Below are 22,787 nucleotides of genomic sequence, written 5' to 3' on the forward strand. Positions count from 1 at the left end.
GATATTGCACAATCCCAAGTAAAGTGCATTTGCAAATAAAGTGACTTCAGTATATTGCACGTGCCCAATAAATAACATAATTACAATTCAACAATTAAAAGAAAAAAAAAAAACACATTCCTACTGTCTTGTCTTATTTAACAAAACCACTGACATGGGAACAAAAGAGAGTTTAAACCTATTACTGCGGTGCTTGATCGCACGATAGCGCCTCCCAGAAGGTAGCAGAGTGTATTCACTGTGCAGTGGATGGGAGGGTTCTCTGGTTATGGCTTTGGCTTGTGCCAGGACAGAGGTTTCAAAAATTGTCTGGAGAGAAGGAAACTCCTTCTGTCCTATGATTTTCATTGCATTTTTTACAAGCTGTCCTATTTTGGTTTTACCCTGCACTGTGAGTGAGCCAAACCAGGCCACTATTCCATACCTAATGAGGCTCTCCAGCACCGCATTATAAAAACAAACCATGATTCGGGTGCTCACACCAAACAATCTCAGTCTTCTGAGGAAGTGGAGTCTTTGGGAAAATTTCTTACATAAGAAATCCACATGCACATTCCACCTCAGAAGATTATCCACATAGACGCCCAGATATTTCACTGACTCCACCTGTTCTATCTCCCTGTCTCCGATGATTACTGGATCATGGGACAGGAGTCTTTTTGGATCAAATGCCATTTCTTTGGTTTTAACCCCATTTAGAGTCAAGTGGTGCTCCTCACACCAAGACTGAAAGGAGTCGATTTCATTAAAATAAACTGACAGACTTTCACCAACTGAAAGTAAGCTCACAATAGTTGTGTCGTCTGAGAATTTCAAGATTTTATTACTTGGATTTATGCTCCTACAGCCATTGGTGTATAGGGTGAAAAGAATAGGAGAGCTTACAGCCCCTTGAGGCACTCCTGTACTGCAGGATTGTGCTTTAGACAAGGAGTTGTTTACTCTAGCTTGCTGTGACCTATTAGTTAAAAAAGAGTAAAACCACCTAACAAGGGAGGAGCTAACATTAAGATCTCTCAGTTTTTGGACTAAAAGATGAGGGCGAACTGTGTCAAAGGCTGACGAGAAATCAGCAAATAACACACGTGCGTAACAATCAGCATTCTCTAAGTGCTTATAAATCATGTGGACATACACACAATGGCATCTGTAGTGCCAAGTCCCTGCTTATATGCAAATTGTAAATATATATATATGAGACAAGTTTCTATTCTATTCATGCTCTGGTCTTCTTATTTTTTCTGGGGATGTTACAGCGCCTGGCGTATGCACTACAACATTAAACAGAGCTTTGAGGCACAGAATTTGCCTTGAATAATTTTTTGTAATCGAATTATTTGAGTTACTCGACTAATCGTTTCAGCCCCTAGATAAAAATGTGAGATACATTCAAGAAGTATCTAAATTTTGACCACAAAAAAACACAATTTACTCGCTGGCAGGTCTGAAATCCTAATCCATTTGAAGTAGTCTCCTTGTGATTGCACACAAGTCTCCAGTGGTTATGCGATTGTTGGAAGCATTTCTGGAAGGTCTCTTTTCAAATGGTGTCCAGCTGGGCCGTTGCATTCTGCATGATGTCTTTTAGTCGTTTTTTAGTGTCTTTTGATCTTGGGGAACAGCCAAAAATCACAGGGAGCCATGTCAGGAGAATAGGGAGCCTGACAAAACAGGAGTGCTGTGTTTGGCCAGGAAAGCCTGAATCATTTGAGTACAATGGGCAGTGGCACTGCGGCCATACATGACCAAAGTCATGGGCATTTTGGCTTGTGGATGGCCTACTGGAATGTGCTTTACTCTCCACTGATGTAAGCCCATTTTTGAAGCAGTTATATTGCCATTCTTTTATTGGTGTTATGCCCATGGCATCATTGTCAAAAGCCTGCTGAATCTTGCGAATGGTTTCCTCTTGGGTATCACCAAGCATTTGGCAAAATTTGATGCACTAGCTTTGCTCTAGTTGTTTCGTGATGTTACGGCAAATGAGAATCTGACGGGTGCTCAGTACACATGTTCACTCTAAGGCTGATTGCTAGCAAATGATGTGCTCTGTGGGCGGGGAAAAAATTCACACGTGCAAGAAGGCTCCCCACACCTCCCCACCAAATGACAACTTGCACGCTTCATTTGTTTCTGTGGGATTAAACAAGGTTTTGCAAGTACCTCGTAGCTATCCTAGTTGACTTAATACACATATTATTTAAATGGAATATTTGTAGTTGAGGAAAAATGACTTTGGAAGATTTTAGCCATGTCATATATAAACTTGTATCTGTTAGTATATTTATTCATTCTTTCCCATCAGGTGTGGGTGGATGCAGGAACCCAAATTTTCTTCTCCTATGCCATCTGTTTGGGTTGTCTGACTGCTCTTGGAAGTTATAATGCCTACGACAATAACTGCTACAGGTAAAAAGGTGGATGTGATTGATTAAGAATAATCAGCTGAATGAATGGAGAAAATGTCACTTGCAGAATAATATGTTAAAATGTGTTTTCTGTCAGTGTATATGTTGTAGGTTTTCAGCATCATGTGATGAATTTAAAAGGAACAACTACTAAAGTCCATATAAATATTTTGCAGAGAAACCCCTAACGTCTTGCATCAGACTCAGTAATTGTGCCTGTGTGTGTAACTAAGGCCCAGGAATCAGTGTGACCTCTTTTTTGTCCTCCTCAGGGACTGCATCATGTTGTGTTGTTTGAACAGCGGAACCAGCTTTGTGGCAGGATTTGCCATCTTTTCGGTGCTGGGCTTCATGGCCTACGAACAGAATGTTCCCATCGAGGCTGTGGCAGAATCTGGTGAGACAGGAAGGGATAACCTACTTAACCGTTGTGTCTAAATCAAAATCTGAACCAGAACCAGCATTTACGACAATAATGTAGCCCTTAGAGTATGTCACTACACCAACAAAGATCATGGAAAACACCTAAATAATGTCCCAAAAAACCAGTCTGTGTCTGTGAAGCAAATACATCCCACCCTAAAAACAATAGAAAGCCTTCATAGGTTTTTTTTCCTTGAGCCTTCATATTGTGTCAAAGTGGATAAACTGAACCTATCAGTATATAACTGCACCCTCCTCACTAAGGCTCTTAGACCTCACCATTATGATTTATTCAAGTCAATACGAAATATTCAGTGAATGTGACAGAGCAACAGAAGATGTGGAGTGTTACACAGTGAGCACTGAAATGAATGTTTTAGATTCATTTAGATGCTCACTTGGTGCCATCTTCTAGGAGATGGCACCAAGTCTTATTTTGATCCCAGTCCATGTTTTTACATTCTGGATACTGCAGTGGTCTAGAGAAGCTACAACATGTCCAAATTAAGAAAGACAACACTATCAAATGCAGAAAGTGCATATAAAAAAACACCCACATCAATACAATACAAATACAGCAACATCAATTCTACAAAAGATATTGGTATTAAAAAAAATGTATTGACAAAACACAAAGAATACAAATTTCACCTACAGCATGTGAAAGAATTTAATTTGATAGTGTGTCTGCTGTAAATTCACACAACACACACAAAAACAGACACTGCAAAAAGCCACAACATAACAGAAGTACAAGCAAGATAAAGGAGATTTCTGTCTGGAAACTAGAAACTGTTTGAAATCTGTTTTCATCTCATGTCTGTCCATTTGAACCACACATGCTGTTATGTTTATCAGCAGTCATTAAAGTTGATTTTATTGTTGTATTTTTTGTTTCTTTTTTAAGCAGGAGTCTTAATTCTCTTTAAAATTATACATATGTAAATGATCCCATGGAACTAAACACTAGTCCACCTTCTTTAATGGTGGCATTTTAGCATCAGCGATGTGTCAGATTTGTTCTAACAGGTTTACCAGAGAGGTTATCAATCAGTTTCAATCAGTTTTATTTATATAGCGCCAAATCACAACAAACAGTTGCCCCAAGGCGCTTTATATTGTAAGGCAAGGCCATACAATAATTACGTAAAAACCCCAACGGTCAAAACGACCCCCTGTGAGCAAGCACTTGGCGACAGTGGGAAGGAAAAACTCCTTTTTAACAGGAAGAAACCTCCAGCAGAACCAGGCTCAGGGAGGGGCAGTCTTCTGCTGGGACTGGTTGAGGCTGAGGGAGAGAACCAGGAAAAAGACATGCTGTGGAGGGGAGCAGAGATCAATCACTAATGATTAAATGCAGAGTGGTGCATACAGAGCAAAAAGAGAAAGAAACACTCAGTGCATCATGGGAACCCCCCAGCAGTCTAAGTCTATAGCAGCATAACTAAGGGATGGTTCAGGGTTACCTGATCCAGCCCTAACTATAAGCTTTAGCAAAAAGGAAAGTTTTAAGCCTAATCTTAAAAGTAGAGAGGGTGTCTGTCTCCCTGATCTGAATTGGGAGCTGGTTCCACAGGAGAGGAGCCTGAAAGCTGAAGGCTCTGCCTCCCATTCTACTCTTACAAACCCTTATGTTATGTTTATACTTTTGTGTAGATTTGGTTTGTTAGAATCATTACTCAAAAATTAATTAGCTGATTTCCAGAACTTGGGATACAAACTATATTACTTTGGGTAGTTCTGAATTTTTTAATCGCCTGACAGCACTAATTAAACTTAATTATATTTTACAGAAAATACCAGTTTTATAATGTGTGTTGTGACTGTTGCATATTTGTCTTAAGTGTATCAGAAAACCACTTGACTAACTGTTTGTCTGGATAACACCTCTTTCTGGATGTATGTTCTATGGTGCAGGTCCTGGTCTTGCATTTATTGCGTACCCTAAAGCTGTGACAATGATGCCTCTGTCTCCTCTTTGGGCCTGCCTCTTCTTCATGATGCTCATCTTCCTTGGCCTGGACAGTCAGGTGACAGAATAATAAGATTAATAAAACGGTTGGCTTAATAATTAACTTGACTGTTGAACACCTGGACCCAACTGAGCAAGGAAAAAAAATGAAATGGTTCATGTTTGAGTACTTCAGTCATTTTAATGTTGTGCACCTCTATATGGAGATTTGGCACATTAATTAGTAATTAAACAGTTTGTTTTAAATGGAGGTTTTTCACCCAGCGTCATGAATGATGTTGTTTTATTTGTCAGTTTGTGTGTGTCGAGAGTTTAGTGACGGCTGTAGTGGACATGTACCCAGAGACCTTCAGGCGAGGTTACCGCAGAGAGCTGCTCATACTTGGGATGTCTGTTGCCTCTTTCCTTATTGGACTCATCATGTGTATGGAGGTAATACACAGCTGCTTCAAACACAAAATGCAATTTTTAAATACCGTGAAAAACAAATAAAAAAATTCACTCAAAAAAAAAACAAAACATAATTAATCAGTGCAACATTGATCTGGAATGCAAACACAATCACGGGTAACCACTATATCACCGCTACTATATCATGTTGTACAGGACAAGTTAAAAATACTCCACTAAACAGGCTATTAGAAGTATGTGGTGGCATGGAGAGGGTCCCTACGGCGGTAAACCTGTGCATGTTTATCTCACTGAGGACTTGATTAACTAAGATCCCATAGAACAAGTATTAAATTGCATGGGCTTTCCAAATGCTGGGTTGGAGAACATTTTGCGGGTGATTTACTAACAGTGACACGAGTAACACGTTACTTAGGGCCCCTTCACATATAGCATAAATAAGTAGGAATCAGGGCAAATCTTATCGAGTGGACAATACAAGTACGATTCCTCTGTGCCTTTGTATATGATCCATGGTCACAGATGTACAGTCATAAAATGACATGAATGAAGCAGTGTGCTCTTATTATGTCCAGCCGGGTATATAAATAATCAATACAATCACCGGACTCTGACAGATTAGATATTGATGTATAATTAGTGAAAATCACTGGGTTGATATAAATAATAAATAAAAGGCAATCCAATACAAAACCCTATGCTTAAATAACCCTGGTTAAATAAAAAATAGATGCCACTCGCGGGATTCGAACCTGCAGTTTACAAAAGCGCTGATTAACAGACGGAAACTTGACCACTGCATGACAATCGCTGTCTTATAACAGGAGCATAAAATACTTATGTGGTCATTCATTTTAGTTATTTGGCATGGTACGTGTTGGGGGGAGAGCGTGACATACGCACACGTATGATACACACGCACACCACGTGTGTTGCTTTTTGCAACGCCACACTTTGGGAGCACTTAGACAAATTTCACCTCCAGCTCTAAAGTGATCACTTGCTAACTACTTTCATGCTGACAGCACAAATGACCACACATTTTCTAAGTGTCCAGCGAGCAGTGTTGGATGTTCATGTGTGTTACCTGGAATCTGGCCGCCACCTGCCACAAGAGGAATCAAATGGGCTCGCACAGGACACTATCTTTCAACCGCTGCTGCACGCGAATAGTTGTAGCAACAGGTGTACAAGGCATTAGAGACAGCTCCTATTTATCACGAATAGCATGCAATTCCTCCTTAGTGCTCTAGTCGGCTTCAATCATGTTATGTGTGAAGGGGTCCTTAGTAACGCGTTACTCTAATCTGACCACTTTTTTCAGTAATCTAAGGCGTTAATATTTCCAAATCAATAATCAGATTAAGTTAATTCTCCAAGTCACTGTGCATTACTATTATTTTTGTATTGTGGGTCAATCACAGCATTAAAACTGGCCCATGAGCAGGGGGAGTTTGGGGTTCGGTTATTGCCCACGTCGCCCACTTTCAGCGAGCTGTTCATGCGCTGTGCAGCAGCTCCCAGTTGAAAAACAGTTGTCTCTCAAAGTGTGGTGAAGCTCAGAGCTATGATTTTGCAAAGACATTTATACACTTTTTTCTTTAAAACTCTGAGCCGCTCTGTGTGTCCTCACTAAAAACTGTTGATCTGCAACCGTTACAAATTCTAATGCTTTTTTCCACCCAAAAGCACCTAAAGTCTCTTTCTGAGGATGACATGATGTTAAAAACGCTGATAAAACTTTCTTACCTGTCAATCTGGTCATGTTTTCTGCAGAAATAAACATTATCCATTCTTCTGCTCAGACAGCAAGCCAGGGGTGAATCCATGCGGGAAGTGAGCATGGGTGGGGGGTGGGGTTACGGCTCCCCACAACACCCCTAGACTAAAGGTTCACTTTTGGAGACATTTTTTATACTATTACTAATACTACTACTTACAATAACAACAACAATAATAGTCATGATAATAACAATGATTTCAACAACTAAAATGTTTAGAAAGAATTTAAATGTTATAAGGAATTTAGTAGTTATATTTAAAAACAATGTGTTATGTGTCGGACGCAGCTCGGAGAACCGACCAGCGTTTGAAGGACCCAGTATGAAATAAGCAGAGCACGGTTCAAAGGCTAACTGAATTTAATACATAACAGTGATAATATAATAACAAAAGGTGCGGCCTGGCGTGGTGCGCTCCCAGCAGCGCTAACGGTCCGGAGCCAGAAGCTGTTTCGGACCCAAGGACCCCGCCGACACCCCCCAGGTGGCTGCAACAACCGAGTCTGTGAAAGAAGGAACCATTATGTGAGTCCACACTCTACACACAGAACACTTAAAGGTGTACAAACAGCAAACAGTTCCTGGCTTGATTACTGATCAGCTTCCCAACCTGCAGGCATGGAACATCCAGTTCACAAAACTCCACTGCAGTGAAAGCTGATACATGACTAACAAACAGCTCAATACAATAAGGTGTGAGGGACACCACATTTACTGACTGTATAACTGTTAGTCACAAAATCTAACGTACCTCAGGAAGTGTGCTGACGAGCGTGAGACCTCACCCCCTCCTCTTTCACAGACTGTGCATCAAACCTGGACGTTCTCAGCATCCGCTGCTGATGAGATGGCTCCCAAGACGACGATCTCACCCGTCTGGTCACAACGTCGAGTCTCTGGCAAATACACACTGTGCACTCCAGTCTTAAATGCCAACATGTTCCAATCCATCCAGATGCACCACAGCTGTGAGTCCTGACGAGTCGCAGGTGATCAGGGTGAGGTCCTGACAGCCTCAGCAACACAGCCACTCAGTCCCAAACGCACGCCACCTGGGAGGAAAACCAAAAGACAGAAACAAACCGGCAGCCAGGCCCCCCCAGCCATATAACACAATGTTGGTTAGGGATTGTAAGTTTTACCATTACAGTGCTGTCAACAGCTGAATGTGAGGTCAAGAAAGACTGTCTTTATTTTATGTTTTATAAAGCAAGTATTTATGTTAATTGAAGTTAAAAAAAAGGGTGACTATAAAGTGAGTATTGCCAAAGCACTCAGCACTACTAAAATGTCACAAAACTTGCTCATGCTCTATCACTAAGTGCACACAGCATAGAAATGGTCCTTTATTCCTTTCTGCCTCCAAAGAGACATCATGAATAAAATTTCACCTTGTGGTAGTTAGGTTTCTGGCTGTTACACGGCCATGTAGGTGGTCTTATCATTTGTGTTCACTGATGTTTGAGAACTGTGATGTAATCATACTCTGACATTCATGTGAGGTTTTATTAATGATGGCCCTTTTAGTGCCAGTACAGCAGAACAGAGTGGAGGTAGAGCAGGTAAAGTGGATCGTAAAATAAGAACAATCTCACTGTAAACCTTCTATGGCCTCTTAAAGCTGAAGATTTTGGATCAATTCAGATTTGAGGAAAACTTAAAGGTCAATACAGTAAATGACATGTTAAACATAAATACAGCAGCCAGCAAGTATTTTCTATGTACTGATTCAATGGCGTAATGGCATCCTGGGCAGAGAATGAAGCAACACTCCCTCTGCGTATGTTGTAATCTGAGATTTTCTGATCCTTATTGACAAAGCTGGCCCAGATGTATGTGCATATTTAGTGCATGAGACCCACTCCATGAAACTATTGCCCCTCCACATGTTTAAAAAATGCCCATCCAGAAACTTCAGCATCTCAGGACGAATCTCTCCCCTGACCTAGACGGGACAATCCCCCCATTTATGACAGAGGATCATGGTCTCAGATTTGAACCATTAATATATTCACAAAATATGAAGTTGGGATCTTGAACCAAACGATATTATACATCATGTATTACAGAACTACTGCACTTAAAATATAATGACAGAATTGTATCAGAGAATGAATACTTGTATTTTAGGGAAGTCCAGTATGGATACTGGACAGGCCTACTCTTACACACCTTAAGACATGTTTCCAGGCAGAATGGGCCCCTCACTTGGTGCCCTCAATGCCAACATGTCTTTTAGATTTGTGAAAAGGAATGGCTACAAGTAGCAAATGCTTTGATGTGACTTTGTTGTTCACCTGCATCCCCACCGCTGAGGCCATCTCAGCTGTGAGGCAGAGACTGCTGGAGGATGTGTCTCTACCTGAAAGGACCAAACTCACACCAGACCACATCTGCCAACTCTTGGAGATCTGTCTTAACACCACGTATTTCCTGTTTAGGGGGAATTACTACAGGCAGATCCATGGTTGTGCGATGGGGTCTCCGGTATCCCCCATTGTGGCCAATCTGTACATGGAGCGAGTGGAGAAGACAGCCTTGACGTCTTTCACGGGCATCTCTCCCAGTCACTGGTTCAGATATGTTGATGACACATGGGTTAAAATCAAGCAACAGGAGGTCAAGGACTTTACAGAACACATCAATTCGGTGGATTCCAATATCAAGTTCACACGTGAGGATGCCAGAAACAACCATTTAGCCTTCTTGGACTGTGATGTTACGATTGGAGAGAACAGGCAGCTCCAGACAGAGGTTTACAGAAAATCCACTCACACTGACCAATATCTGCTCTTTGGCTCAAACCACCCCCTTGAACACAAGCTCAGGGTGATCAGGACTCTTCAACACAAAGCCCTACAGGTGCCCACAACTGCAGAGGGAAGGGCTAAAGAACAACAACTTGTACGGAAAGCCCTCACAGTATATGGGTACCCATGATGGTCCCTGGACAAAGTGCAGAAGTCCCAGGAGACGGAGACAAGAAGAAGAGTGTCTCTCCCTTATTTAGCAGGAGTAGGGGAAAAACTACAAAGGATCTTCAGACAGCACAAAATCCCAGTTTACTTTAAACCGGTTAACACCTTGAGACAGAAATTAGTTCACCCTAAGGACAGGATCCCTAGTTACAAACAGAGCAATGTAGTGTATTAGATGTCAGGAAAACTGTAATGAACACTACATAGGTGAGACTAAGCAACCTTTAAACAAGAGGCTATACCAGCACCGCAGAGAGGTCGCCAGTGGACCTCGCCAGTGGACCTCAGTCTGCAGTTCATCTTGTGACTGCAATGAAGTCAGGCTGATTTGTCATGAGGCATGTCCGGTAGGCTTTTTTGCAGTCGCACACTTGGGAGCTGTTTGTCAGGAAAATGATAATTTCTCTGCATTGATTACAGACCTGCAGTGGGTCTGTAATCAACTTTTCTGCAGGGCGGCTTTGCTTTGAACCTTGAACCAATCGAAGCAGTGATTCACAGGTCGAAGCAGTGCTTCCACGAATCGTAGATTCGTGGATTGATTGCTATATTTCACTTTATCCTAATTTTTCCCCGCTAAAACCCTGAAGAGCATATATATGTCTGTGAGTAATATTTAATACATTTAATATTTTTATGTTATGTTATGAAACAGTTGATAGATGTATTTTATAACTTAAAAACAGGACAGATGCTAACTCGTTAGCATATCTATGGCGTTTTCAATGTTAAAGTTAGCATTAAGCTGTTCGCATCAGCACGTTTGTGTTGATTTGTTTTCTGTATAATTAATGGCTCAGCGTTCATTGTCGTAAGAGTCAAATTGTAATTTTTTAAATTTATTTTTATTCCTATATTAATAATAGCAACAATAATAGTCTGTAATAATAGACTAATGTTACAATACAATTTTAGAGAAAGAGACAAAAAGAACTGAATGAAACAAAACACAACAGAAAAGATGAAACCATGTAACAATGAAAATAAATACATATAGAAATAAATAACTGTTTCCTGTGAACACCTAGTGAGTAGCCTACTCTCGTTTAGGTTTTGAAACCTTGTTTCTGAAGTGTTTTTGTGTGATGTGCACAATTTTCAGTATTTTGACTAATACTACCAGTCATTTACAAGCCTAGATAAACTTTAATATAAAAAAATCAGTCTGTTTTTGATTATTAACATTTACTTGTACTTTTACTTTCAATACTTGAGTACATTTAGTTGTACATTACTTGTCATACTTAAGTACAATAAATACTAGATACTTTAAGACTTTTACTTGAGTAGCATTTCAATCAGTGACTTGAACTTCTACCAAAGTCATTTTTTTAATGGGTATCTGTACTTTTACTTAAGTGTGATTTTCCGGTACTTTATACAACACTGCAAATGCTTTAGCATCCTTTATTTTTGGGGGGGTTTATGTGTTGCAGGGCTGAAATGCAGGAATGGATGTATGTTAAATAAAATTAAGATGACCACACAAACATGAAATATCTCAGGTTCATAAAAATTGTGAGCTCCAAGCTGCTCACAAACAGACAAACAAACAGGGGCAAAAACAAAACTCCATTGGCGGAAGTAAAAATCACTACATTGTTGTTTGTTCGTTTTTCGCATTTATTTATTTTATTTTATTTTTTTTATTTTATTTTATTTTTTTTTGCATTTTCCTTACATTCCCATGTTTTTCTGATTTGTGGTTGTAAAGCAGCAGCCTACAAAACAGGGAAGCACTGCTGGGTGAAGTGATTTGGACAGTACATTAGCTCAGCATTTTCTCAGTGTACAAGTGCCTTAATAAAACAGTACATACTGTACAGGATCAAAAATGCCTCTGAACAGGATAAGAATTAACATTTTTAAAAACACACCATGATCATTTGTTATTACTGCATTTGGCTGTAATGCTTTTAATAAACTCCTTTAACAGGCAAACAAAAGTGCATTAACATAATTAAGATATAAGAAACAATCTGACTATTGAGTCAATGTCGAGCATGACATTATTGTCACGCAGTAAATATCACAGTGAGATTTGTTTTGCTTTTTATTTAATAAGCTGTAGCACTAAACTGACACCTGTCTTGTCCTATCAGGGTGGGATGTACGTCTTCCAGCTGTTCGATGCCTACGCTGCCAGCGGGATGTGTTTGCTGTTTGTGGCCATATTTGAATCCATATGTATCGGCTGGGTGTACGGTAAGATTAGAGTCACAACCACAAAGGTTGCTGGTTTGGTGCAAAATATGAGGGTTGATTGAAAGGTTTTGAGCATCACTCAGAAAAATTAGGGTGTGCTTCTCCATCTTTTGCATTCTGAGAAACCAACATTTCTCTTGAGAATGTATGAAATTTTGACTCACTGGGTGCAATGTTGCAGACACAATATTTCAGTGAAGTGAGTAGGGGTGTGTCAGATTGGCAAAATGGACAAAGCTGGTGGGCGGGCTGTGATTCAGTATGTCACAAAAAAGGTGATGGATTCAGTATGTCATGAAAAAGGACATGGTAATGACATGAGGGGAGGATGCCCCGGCTACGCTACTTTTAAACGCTGGCGAGATATTCAAGAGGGGCAGAACAAGGGTCGAAGTTGGAGCAAGATCAGGAAGACCCACAACTGCCACCTTGACTAATACAATCCACAAGATCCATGATATGGTCCTCGCTGACAGAAGAGTAAGTGAGCATCACATAGGCAGTAATGTAGGTATTTCCCCAGAAGAGTTCATTTGGTTCTGACAGAAGAACTGGGAATGATGAAACTTTCAGCACGATGGGTCCCAAGGCTTCTCATAGCCAACCAGAAACGCATGAGATTCCAGAAGTCCAGGGAGAATCTTCGTTTTTTTGAGGCAGATCCAGATAACTTCACGCAATGATTCATGACCATGGACGAGACCTGGGTCCATCACTCTAAACCGGAGACCAAACAACAATTGAAACAATGGAAACATGGGTTCATCCCCACCGAAGAAAGCCATAGCTGTCTCATCTGCTGGAAAGGTCGTGTCCTCTGTCTTCTGGGATGCTGAGGGCATCATAATGGTGCATTACTGTATCTCCAGATGGGACAGACCATTAGTAGGGCCTATTATGCAGGACAAAATAAAGCAGAAGCAGTGTGAAATGCTGCGATGAGGCGTTCTGTTTCACCAGGACAATGCTCTGGTCCACACGTCAGTCATCACAATGGCTGCCATTCATGAATGTGGCTTCAAACTTGTTCTGCACCCACTTTATTCCTCTGATTTAGCTCCTTTGGACTTCTATCTGTTTCCAAACATGAAAAGGCAATTTGTTGGAACTCTTGTTGAAATACTGCATATCTGCAGTGGGTGACTCCTTGAGCTCCAGGATAAGACCTTCTATGAAAACAATGTTTAGACACTGCAGCCACACTGCAAAAAGTGTCTGGACTTACATGGGGATTATTTTGAAAAATAAGGCATTACATTAATTCAGTTGTGGTTTCTTCTTGGTGGGGCTCAACACTTTTCAATCACCCCTCGTTCAAGTATTTCCACAGAGCAACATACCCCCGCACAAAACAGCCTATCACCCTGATTCCTTCATTTATACTTCTGCAGCGCCCTCTGCTGGACACGGGCCTTAAAAACACATGCAGCATTCAGTCAGAGATGCTCAACAATAACAGTCTGGTGTTTTAGCAGTTCTGCACCGATCTGTGCTTTTCTAGAGAAGAACAGATATGCTTGCTTAAATAAGGATGCAGTCGCAGGTTTATTTACAATACTTATCTCGACATGTTTTAAAAGCAATAATCTAGATGCTGTTTTTGAGAGAAAATGTTCATATTGATCATACTGTCAAACACCTTCACTCAGTTCATTATTTTTCATCCACAGAAGCCTTGACTGATGCTTCTTCTCATTTTAGGCAGTGACAGATTTTACCTAAACATTGAGGACATGATCGGCTATAAACCAGTCTTCTTCATCAAGTGGTGCTGGATGATCTTCACACCAGGCATCTGTTCTGTGAGTGCACGGCATACACTGCAAATAAATCAGTAACAACTGCAAACTGTAAGGATGCCTCCTGGTCGCCTCCCTCGAGAGGTGTTCCAGGCACTTCCAGCTGGAAGGAGACCATATGGAAGACCCAGGTCTAGGTGGAGAGATTATATCTCCACACTGGCCTGGGAACTCCTCGGGATCTCTCAGTTAGAGGTGCTCAATGTGATGCGGGAAAGGGAAGTCTGGAGTCCCCTGCTGGACTTGTTGCCCCCGCAACCTGATCCCTGTGTCGCAGACCAAATGGTCCCCCCTAAAAGTTGGTCCGCCCTGCCTTCACTACGCACGTGTCATTTTGGACCACATCAGCACGTATGAGACAGAGTCTCTTCACCCAAAGCGATCAAATGGATTAATGTGATTATTAACCATCAGATGACAAAGTAAAACCTCTTAAATCATTCTAAAGTCAGTTTTAATCAGAAACAAGGCTGTTTTAAGCAGAAAACGAGGCGATAATTGACGAGTCGTTATTGACGCTCTGAAATTACGTTGGTGCTGCAGCAGCTGCTGTGGCACTGTGATCGCTTCCTACATCTTTTATGATGAAATAATGCTGAATTTATGTGGAAATGATTGTTGTGCAAAAGCTTCTGTCGCTAAGATAGATGACTGGAGTGCAGTTTTAAGCAGAAACGAGGAAATGATGCTGACGCTGACATGATGCTGCTGAGCTCTGAAATGACGCATGCGCAGTGAAGGCAGGGTGGACTGGTTTTTAGAGGGGGCTGTTCGTTCAAGACACCGGATAAGCGGTTGAAGATGTATGTATCTATGTACACAACCTTGGTGCTTCCAGAAAACCTTCTAATGTCACAGTATGTACTACAATGTCACAGAGCCACAGAAAAAATAAAGTTTCAAATATTTTGAAAATCTCAATACAGTTAAAACAAAATCCCTGCACAATGACTGAATATCCTGGTTGATCACAAAAACCACCCGCATCCTGAATAGCTGCAAGTTGTGTAACTGATCTTTGTATGAACAATAATGTTTTTATGTAGTTTGATCAATTACTTATGACCACAGGGGCAAATAATAATAATAATAATAATAATAATAATAATGGGGGGGGTTATTCTCATGAAGGAAGCTCAGTACTTACAGTTCTTACAGTATCTTGCTTGTTTACAAAATGTGATCAGACACTGGAAATGCCAGATAAATATCACTGTTCACATCAACAACTACATCAATACAAAATGATTAAAACAATAAAAAAAAAATTCCCCTATGACCTTGCAAATCATTACAATAAATTAAATACAATACATGACATGAAGCAGCTGCCACTTTCTTATTTTAATAACAGTTTAATTCAAAAAACAAGTTAGCATTCCACATCTCATTCAACAATCATACTGTGGATACTGTCCTGGTTCCAATACCAAAATAGATCACGGATATGACAGGACTCAGTTTTTGTTTTTTGTTTTTTTTTATTCTGTTTTAAAAAACAACCCATTCTTGGTTAGCTAGTGTTACTTAATTACATGTAATCAAAACTCAACAAACCATTAGATATTAGCTATTCAACTTGTTTAATAAGAATGACTGTGTCAGACTGTTACAAAGGCTCCAATGTTTATGTTTGCTGTATTAAGCCCTGGTCCCACCGAATAATGAAGGATGAATAATAAGCCATGTAGCATTTTTTTTTTTTTTGGGTACGAGTCCAGTTATTCAACAATCGTGGGAGAATAGTGGCTCTGAGAGGCTCTTAGAGGCAGAATATTCGGCTAACGGGGCTCATCTCTGAGCATGGCGCTAATTTCAAAAAGTTCAAAGATTAGCAACAACAGCATGGGGCAGTTTGTGTACAGGTTACTACGAGGACAAACAAGGATTTTAGAGCCATGTTTGTGGTGAGGACGAGGCTGTTAAAAGCCCATTATCTGAGCGCCTGGCAGCTACTAGGATGTTTTTATTGTAATAGCTTAGTAAAACAGTTGCATGTTCATTCCTTCTATATAATTAGCTATAAAAGTATGTCTATGACAGATTTAATATCTTGTTAATGGATCAGATGAGCTCCGCTGTGTGTGCGCACTGACACAATGACTCATGCTCAAGACGAGCATTTAGAAAGATAGATAGATAGATAGATAGATAGATAGATAGCTTTATTTATCATTGTCATGACAACAACGAGATATGCACACTCACATACCACAGACAAACTGCAATTAATCCACAATTATTACTTGTTCACCGTAATAATGGCACACATCAGAAATTAAGACAACACATATACATTTGACATTGTTATGTGCACTAAAACTTGAACAGTCCGTTTTCCCAATTGAGGCGATGTGGTGTGTTACAGCCGCTGCAACCTTGAGTCGCGCCACCAGTCAGCCAGCTTGGGAAAGTGACGACAGCGCCGGAGAGGGGAGGTGTTGATCAGGGAAGGGAGGGAGTAGGGGGAAGGGAGTGGAACCATGCTTCAGAAGTCTGTCCGTTACCATGGATATTGTCTATGTGGGTTGAGATATGAAGAGCCGAATATCTCACCAAGGCCACATTCCTCAGGAGAAAAAACAGTGGCCAATTTGACCTTGATTATGGCTTACAGCAGTGAAAAACATTTTTCGAAGCTTCACTCAAAACCAAAACCAATTGTGAATTAGGAATATTCCCAATTATGAATTAAGAATATTCGCCGGCCTCCAAACCTTCAGCTTCAATTGCAAGGCACGCATTAGCTCCAGGGTGTCATCACTTTGCGTCTGAGTTCAATAGTCATCACAGTCTGAGAATGCACTGCCTTGCCAACCTCGTTAATCATGACGGCCAAGCGAGGGCCCGTGGTTCTTGATGCCGCCATCTTGCCAATTTTCCGGTAGATCAGGGCAGCACATAAGCCAAAAAGTGCCAGCCCCACTACCATGAGACCAAAGATGAATAAATCCTTGACGTCCTCCATGGAGAAAGGCACCAAGCATGCAACACGCCAAGACCCCCAGGAGTCGAGGACATAGCCCGCAGGTTACGTTCCATCTGGGCAGGTAGGATCCCCCGGTCCTGACCTTCTTGCAGAAAAAATGGTGTCAATAGCATTCAGAGACCAGTTGATCAATTCCATGGTTAATCCAATAGTAGTCCAATAGATCCAGAATCCAATATAGTTTTGAGGAATTCACCATCTGGTGAGTAGGGACTTGAAGGTTAAAGGCAGAGGCAGAGAGATAACGGCAGAACACCAGAATCAGAATCAGAATGCTTTTTATTGTCATTATACATTTGTACACTGAGTTTAGGGCCATCCAGTTGCAGTGCAATAAAATAGAATAAAAATAAAATAGTGCAACAAAAGATAAAATAGTGCAAGAAGTATATCAAAAACATGATATAGAGAAAAATTCAACAATGTAAGGAAAAATATATATACAATTGACACTAATGCAAGGTGAGGCTTAGGATATAAATATATTGCACAGAAATATATATTGTCCATGGGTGATTGGGTTATTGCACATGGTTAAGATTGCATGAGGAGGATCAGTGCATGCTAGAGTTTAATGTGGTTATGGCTTTGGGGAAGAAACTGTTTTTCAGTCTGTTTGATTTTGTCCTTGTGAGCCTGTAGCGCCTCCCTGAGGGCAACAGATCAAACAGGGCAGAGCCAGGGTGAAAGCAGTCTTTGGAGATCGCTTTGGCTCTACTGAGACAGCGGGAGGTGTAAATGTCCAACAGGGAGGGGAGAGGGCGGCCGAAGATCTTCTGTGCTGCCTTTACAACCCTCTGCATTCTCTCCGTCAGCAGCGGTGGAGATGCCAAACCATACTGTGATGCAATATGTCAGCAGGCTCTCAATGGATGAGCGGTGGAAGGCCAGCAGCAGATCGGTGTTGAGGTTGTACTTCCTGAAGACTCTCAGGAAGTGTAGCTGCTGCTGAGCCTTCTTGAGGATAGAGGAGATGTTGTCGGACCAGGAGATGCAGTCTGAGATGAGAACACCGAGATACCTGAAGGTGTGGACCCTTTCCACACGCTCGCCGTTGATGAGAAGGGGGCAGGGTTGGTGCAGTGTTTCCTGAAGTCAGTGATGATCTCTCTGGTCTTCCTAGTGTTCACAGTGAGGTTGTTCTCTGAGCACCAGGCTGCCAGCTGCCGGATCTCCTCTCTGTAGGCAGCCTCATCACCTCCGGAGATGAGATCGACCACTGTGGTATCGTCTGCAAACTTAACGATAAGTTTGTTCTTGTGGGCTGGTCTGCAGTCGTAGGTGTAGAGGCAGTAGAGGAGGGGGCTCAGCACGCAGCCCTGTGGAGAGCCGATGCTCAGCGTGTGGGTGGAGGAGAGGTGGGGGCCAAGTCTCACAGTCTGGGGACAGTTGGAAAGAAAGTCTTTAATCCAGGTGCATGTGAGAGGGTGGAAGCCGAGAGTGTCCAGTTTTGTGGCGAGTCTCTCCGAGATTGTTGTGTTAAAGGCAGAACTATAATCCACAAAGAGCATTCGGACGTAGCTCTGCGGCTGCTCCAGGTGGTTTACAGCAGAGTGGAGAGCTACGGCGATGGCGTCCTCTGTGGATCTGTTTGCCCTGTATGCAAACTGGTGAGGCTCGAGGTCTGGGAGGAGGTGGTCCGTGATGTGTTGAAGAACCAGTCTCTCAAAGCACTTCATGATTACCGAAGTGAGGGCCACCAGACGGTAATCATTCAGGCTGGTGATGGGAGACTTCTTCGGCACCAGGATTATGGTGGAGGTTTTCAGGCAGGACGGGATGACTGCTTGGTCCAGGGAGAGGTTGAAGATCCACAGAAGCAGAGTTGTAGTCTTACACACCTCTCTGCAGCTTCTCTCCCCCTGCCATCCCCTCATTACCCCATCCCCGTAGAGACGGTGCCTGCTCCCAGACTACCAATAACCAGCAAAAATCTATTTAAGCATAAAAATTCAAAAAGAAAAAATAATATAGCACCTTCAACTGCACCACAGACTAAAACAGTTAAATGTGGTCTATTAAACATTAGGTCTCTCTCTTCTAAGTCCCTGTTAGTAAATGATATAATAATTGATCAACATATTGATTTATTCTGCCTTACAGAAACCTGGTTACAGCAGGATGATTATGTTAGTTTAAATGAGTCAACACCCCCGAGTCACACTAACTGCCAGAACGCTCGTAGCACGGGCCGAGGCGGAGGATTAGCAGCAATCTTCCATTCCAGCTTATTAATTAATCAAAAACCCAGACAGAGCTTTAATTCATTTGAAAGCTTGACTCTTAGTCTTGTCCATCCAAATTGGAAGTCCCAAAAACCAGTTTTATTTGTTGTTATCTATCGACCTCCTGGTCGTTACTGTGAGTTTCTCTGTGAATTTTCAGAACTTTTGTCTGACTTAGTGCTTAGCTCAGATAAGATAATTATAGTGGGCGATTTTAACATCCACACAGATGCTGAGAATGACAGCCTCAACACTGCATTTAATCTATTATTAGACTCAGTTAGCTTTGCTCAAAATGTAAATGAGTCCACCCACTACTTTAATCATATCTTAGATCTTGTTCTGACTTATGGTATGGAAATTGAAGACTTAACAGTATTCCCTGAAAACTCCCTTCTGTCTGATCATTTCTTAATAACATTTACATTTACTCTGATGGACTACCCAGCAGTGGGGAATAAGTTTCATTACACTAGAAGTCTTTCAGAAAGCGCTGTAACTAGGTTTAAGGATATGTTTCCTTCTTTATGTTCCCTAATGCCATATACCAACACAGGGCAGAGTAGCTACCTAAACTCTGTGAGTGAGATAGAGTATCTCGTCAATAGTTTTACATCCTCATTGAAGACAACTTTGGATGCTGTAGCTCCTCTGAAAAAGAGAGCTTTAAATCAGAAGTGCCTGACTCCATGGTATAACTCACAAACTCGCAGCTTAAAGCAGATAACCCGTAAGTTGGAGAGGAAATGGCATCTCACTAATTTAGAAGATCTTCACTTAGCCTGGAAAAAGAGTCTGTTGCTCTATAAAAAAAGCCCTCCGTAAAGCTAGAACATCTTACTACTCATCACTAATTGAAGAAAATAAGAACAACCCCAGGTTTCTTTTCAGCACTGTAGCCAGGCTGACAAAGAGTCAGAGCTCTATTGAGCCGAGTATTCCTTTAACTTTAACTAGTAATGACTTCATGACTTTCTTTGCTAATAAAATTTTAACTATTAGAGAAAAAATTACTCATACCATCCCAAAGACGTATCGTTATCTTTGGCTGCTTTCAGTGATGCCGGTATTTGGTTAGACTCTTTCTCTCAGATTGTTCTGTCTGAGTTATTTTCATTAGTTACTTCATCCAAACCATCAACATGTCTATTAGACCCCATTCCTACCAGGCTGCTCAAGGAAGCCCTACCATTATTTAATGCTTCGATCTTAAATATGATCAATCTATCTTTATTAGTTGGCTATGTACCACAGGCTTTTAAGGTGGCAGTAATTAAACCATTACTTAAAAAGCCATCACTTGACCCAGCTATCTTAGCTAATTATAGGCCAATCTCCAACCTTCCTTTTCTCTCAAAAATTCTTGAAAGGGTAGTTGTTAAACAGCTAACTGATCATCTGCAGAGGAATGGTCTATTTGAAGAGTTTCAGTCAGGTTTTAGAATTCATCATAGTACAGAAACAGCATTAGTGAAGGTTACAAATGATCTTCTTATGGCCTCAGACAGTGGACTCATCTCTGTGCTTGTTCTGTTAGACCTCAGTGCTGCTTTTGATACTGTTGACCATAAAATTTTATTACAGAGATTAGAGCATGCCATAGGTATTAAAGGCACTGCGCTGCGGTGGTTTGAATCATATTTATCTAATAGATTACAATTTGTTCATGTAAATGGGGAATCTTCTTCACAGACTAAGGTTAATTATGGAGTTCCACAAGGTTCTGTGCTAGGACCAATTTTATTCACTTTATACATGCTTCCCTTAGGCAGTGTTATTAGACGGCATTGCTTAAATTTTCATTGTTATGCAGATGATCAATCAATCAATCAATCAATCAACTTTTTTTTATATAGCGCCAAATCACAACAAACAGTTGCCCCAAGGCGCTTTATGTTGTAAGGCAAGGCCATACAATAATTATGAAAAACCCCAACGGTCAAAACGACCCCCTGTGAGCAAGCACTTGGCTACAGTGGGAAGGAAAAACTCCCTTTTAACAGGAAGAAACCTCCAGCAGAACCAGGCTCAGGGAGGGGCAGTCTTCTGCTGAGACTGGTTGGGGCTGAGGGAAAGAACCAGGAAAAAGACATGCTGTGGAGGGGAGCAGAGATCGATCACTAATGATTAAATGCGGAGTGATGCATACAGAGCAAAAAGAGAAAGAAACAGTGCATCATGGGAACCCCCCCACAGTCTACGTCTAAAGCAGCATAACCAAGGGATAGTCCAGGGTCACCTGATCCAGCCCTAACTATAAGCCTTAGCGAAAAGGAAAGTTTTAAGCCTAATATTAAAAGTAGAGAGGGTATCTGTCTCCCTGATCTGAATTGGGAGCTGGTTCCACAGGAGAGGAGCCTGAAAGCTGAAGGCTCTGCCTCCCATTCTACTCTTACAAACCCTAGGAACTACAAGTAAGCCTGCAGTCTGAGAGCGAAGCGCTCTAATGGGGTAATATGGTACTACGAGGTCCCTAAGATAAGATGGGACCTGATTATTCAAAACCTTATAAGTAAGAAGAAGAATTTTAAATTCTATTCTAGAATTAACAGGAAGCCAATGAAGAGAGGCCAACACGGGTGAGATACCCAGCTTTATCTATCCATGAAGCCAGAGGACACACACCAATTAGCTAAACTGCAGGATTGTCTTAGAGACATAAGGACATGGATGACCTCTAATTTCCTGCTTTTAAACTCAGATAAAACTGAAGTTATTGTACTTGGCCCCACAAATCTTAGAAACATGGTGTCTAACCAGATCCTTACTCTGGATGGCATTACCCTGACCTCTAGTAATACTGTGAGAAATCTTGGAGTCATTTTTGATCAGGATATGTCATTCAAAGCACATATTAAACAAATATGTAAGACTGCTTTTTTGCATTTACGCAATATCTCTAAAATTAGAAAGGTCTTGTCTCAGAGTGATGCTGAAAAACTAATTCATGCATTTATTTCCTCTAGGCTGGACTATTGTAATTCATTATTATCAGGTTATCCTAAAAGTTCCCTGAAAAGCCTTCAGTTAATTAAAAATGCTGCAGCTAGAGTACTGACGGGGACTAGAAGGAGAGAGCATATCTCACCCATATTGGCCTCTCTTCATTGGCTTCCTGTTAATTCTAGAATAGAATTTAAAATTCTTCTTCTTACTTATAAGGTTTTGAATAGTCAGGTCCCTTCTTATCTTAGGGACCTCATAGTACCATATCACCCCAATAGAGCGCTTCACTCTCAGACTGCAGGCTTACTTGTAGTTCCTAGGGTTTGTAAGAGTAGAATGGGAGGCAGAGCCTTCAGCTTTCAGGCTCCTCTCCTGTGGAACCAGCTCCCAATTCGGATCAGGGAGACAGACACCCTGTCTACTTTTAAGATTAGGCTTAAAACTTTCCTTTTTGCTAAAGCTTATAGTTAGGGCTGGATCGGGTGACCCTGAACCATCCCTTAGTTATGCTGCTATAGACTTAGACTGCTGGGGGGTTCCCATAATGCATTGAGTGTTTCTTTCTCTTTTTGCTCTTATTGTATGGCTTTGCCTTACAATATAAAGCGCCTTGGGGCAACTGTTTGTTGTGATTTGGCGCTATATAAATA

At 41.2% G+C, this 22,787-nt stretch overlaps 1 protein-coding gene across 1 annotated transcript in view; it reads left to right on the plus strand.

The window, feature by feature from the left end:
• Window positions 1–22,787, plus strand: part of slc6a11b (solute carrier family 6 member 11b) — a 163,168-nt gene that overhangs the window by 106,544 nt on the left and 33,837 nt on the right. Inside the window, exons 11-13 of the mRNA XM_034166193.1 lie at window positions 5,098–5,235; window positions 12,076–12,178; window positions 13,880–13,980. Coding sequence (XP_034022084.1) covers window positions 5,098–5,235; window positions 12,076–12,178; window positions 13,880–13,980 — 342 coding nt within the window. The remainder of the gene's footprint in view (window positions 1–5,097; window positions 5,236–12,075; window positions 12,179–13,879; window positions 13,981–22,787) is intronic.

The sequence above is a fragment of the Thalassophryne amazonica genome, chromosome 3 (assembly GCF_902500255.1).
Source record: "Thalassophryne amazonica chromosome 3, fThaAma1.1, whole genome shotgun sequence".
NCBI lineage: Eukaryota > Metazoa > Chordata > Actinopteri > Batrachoidiformes > Batrachoididae > Thalassophryne > Thalassophryne amazonica.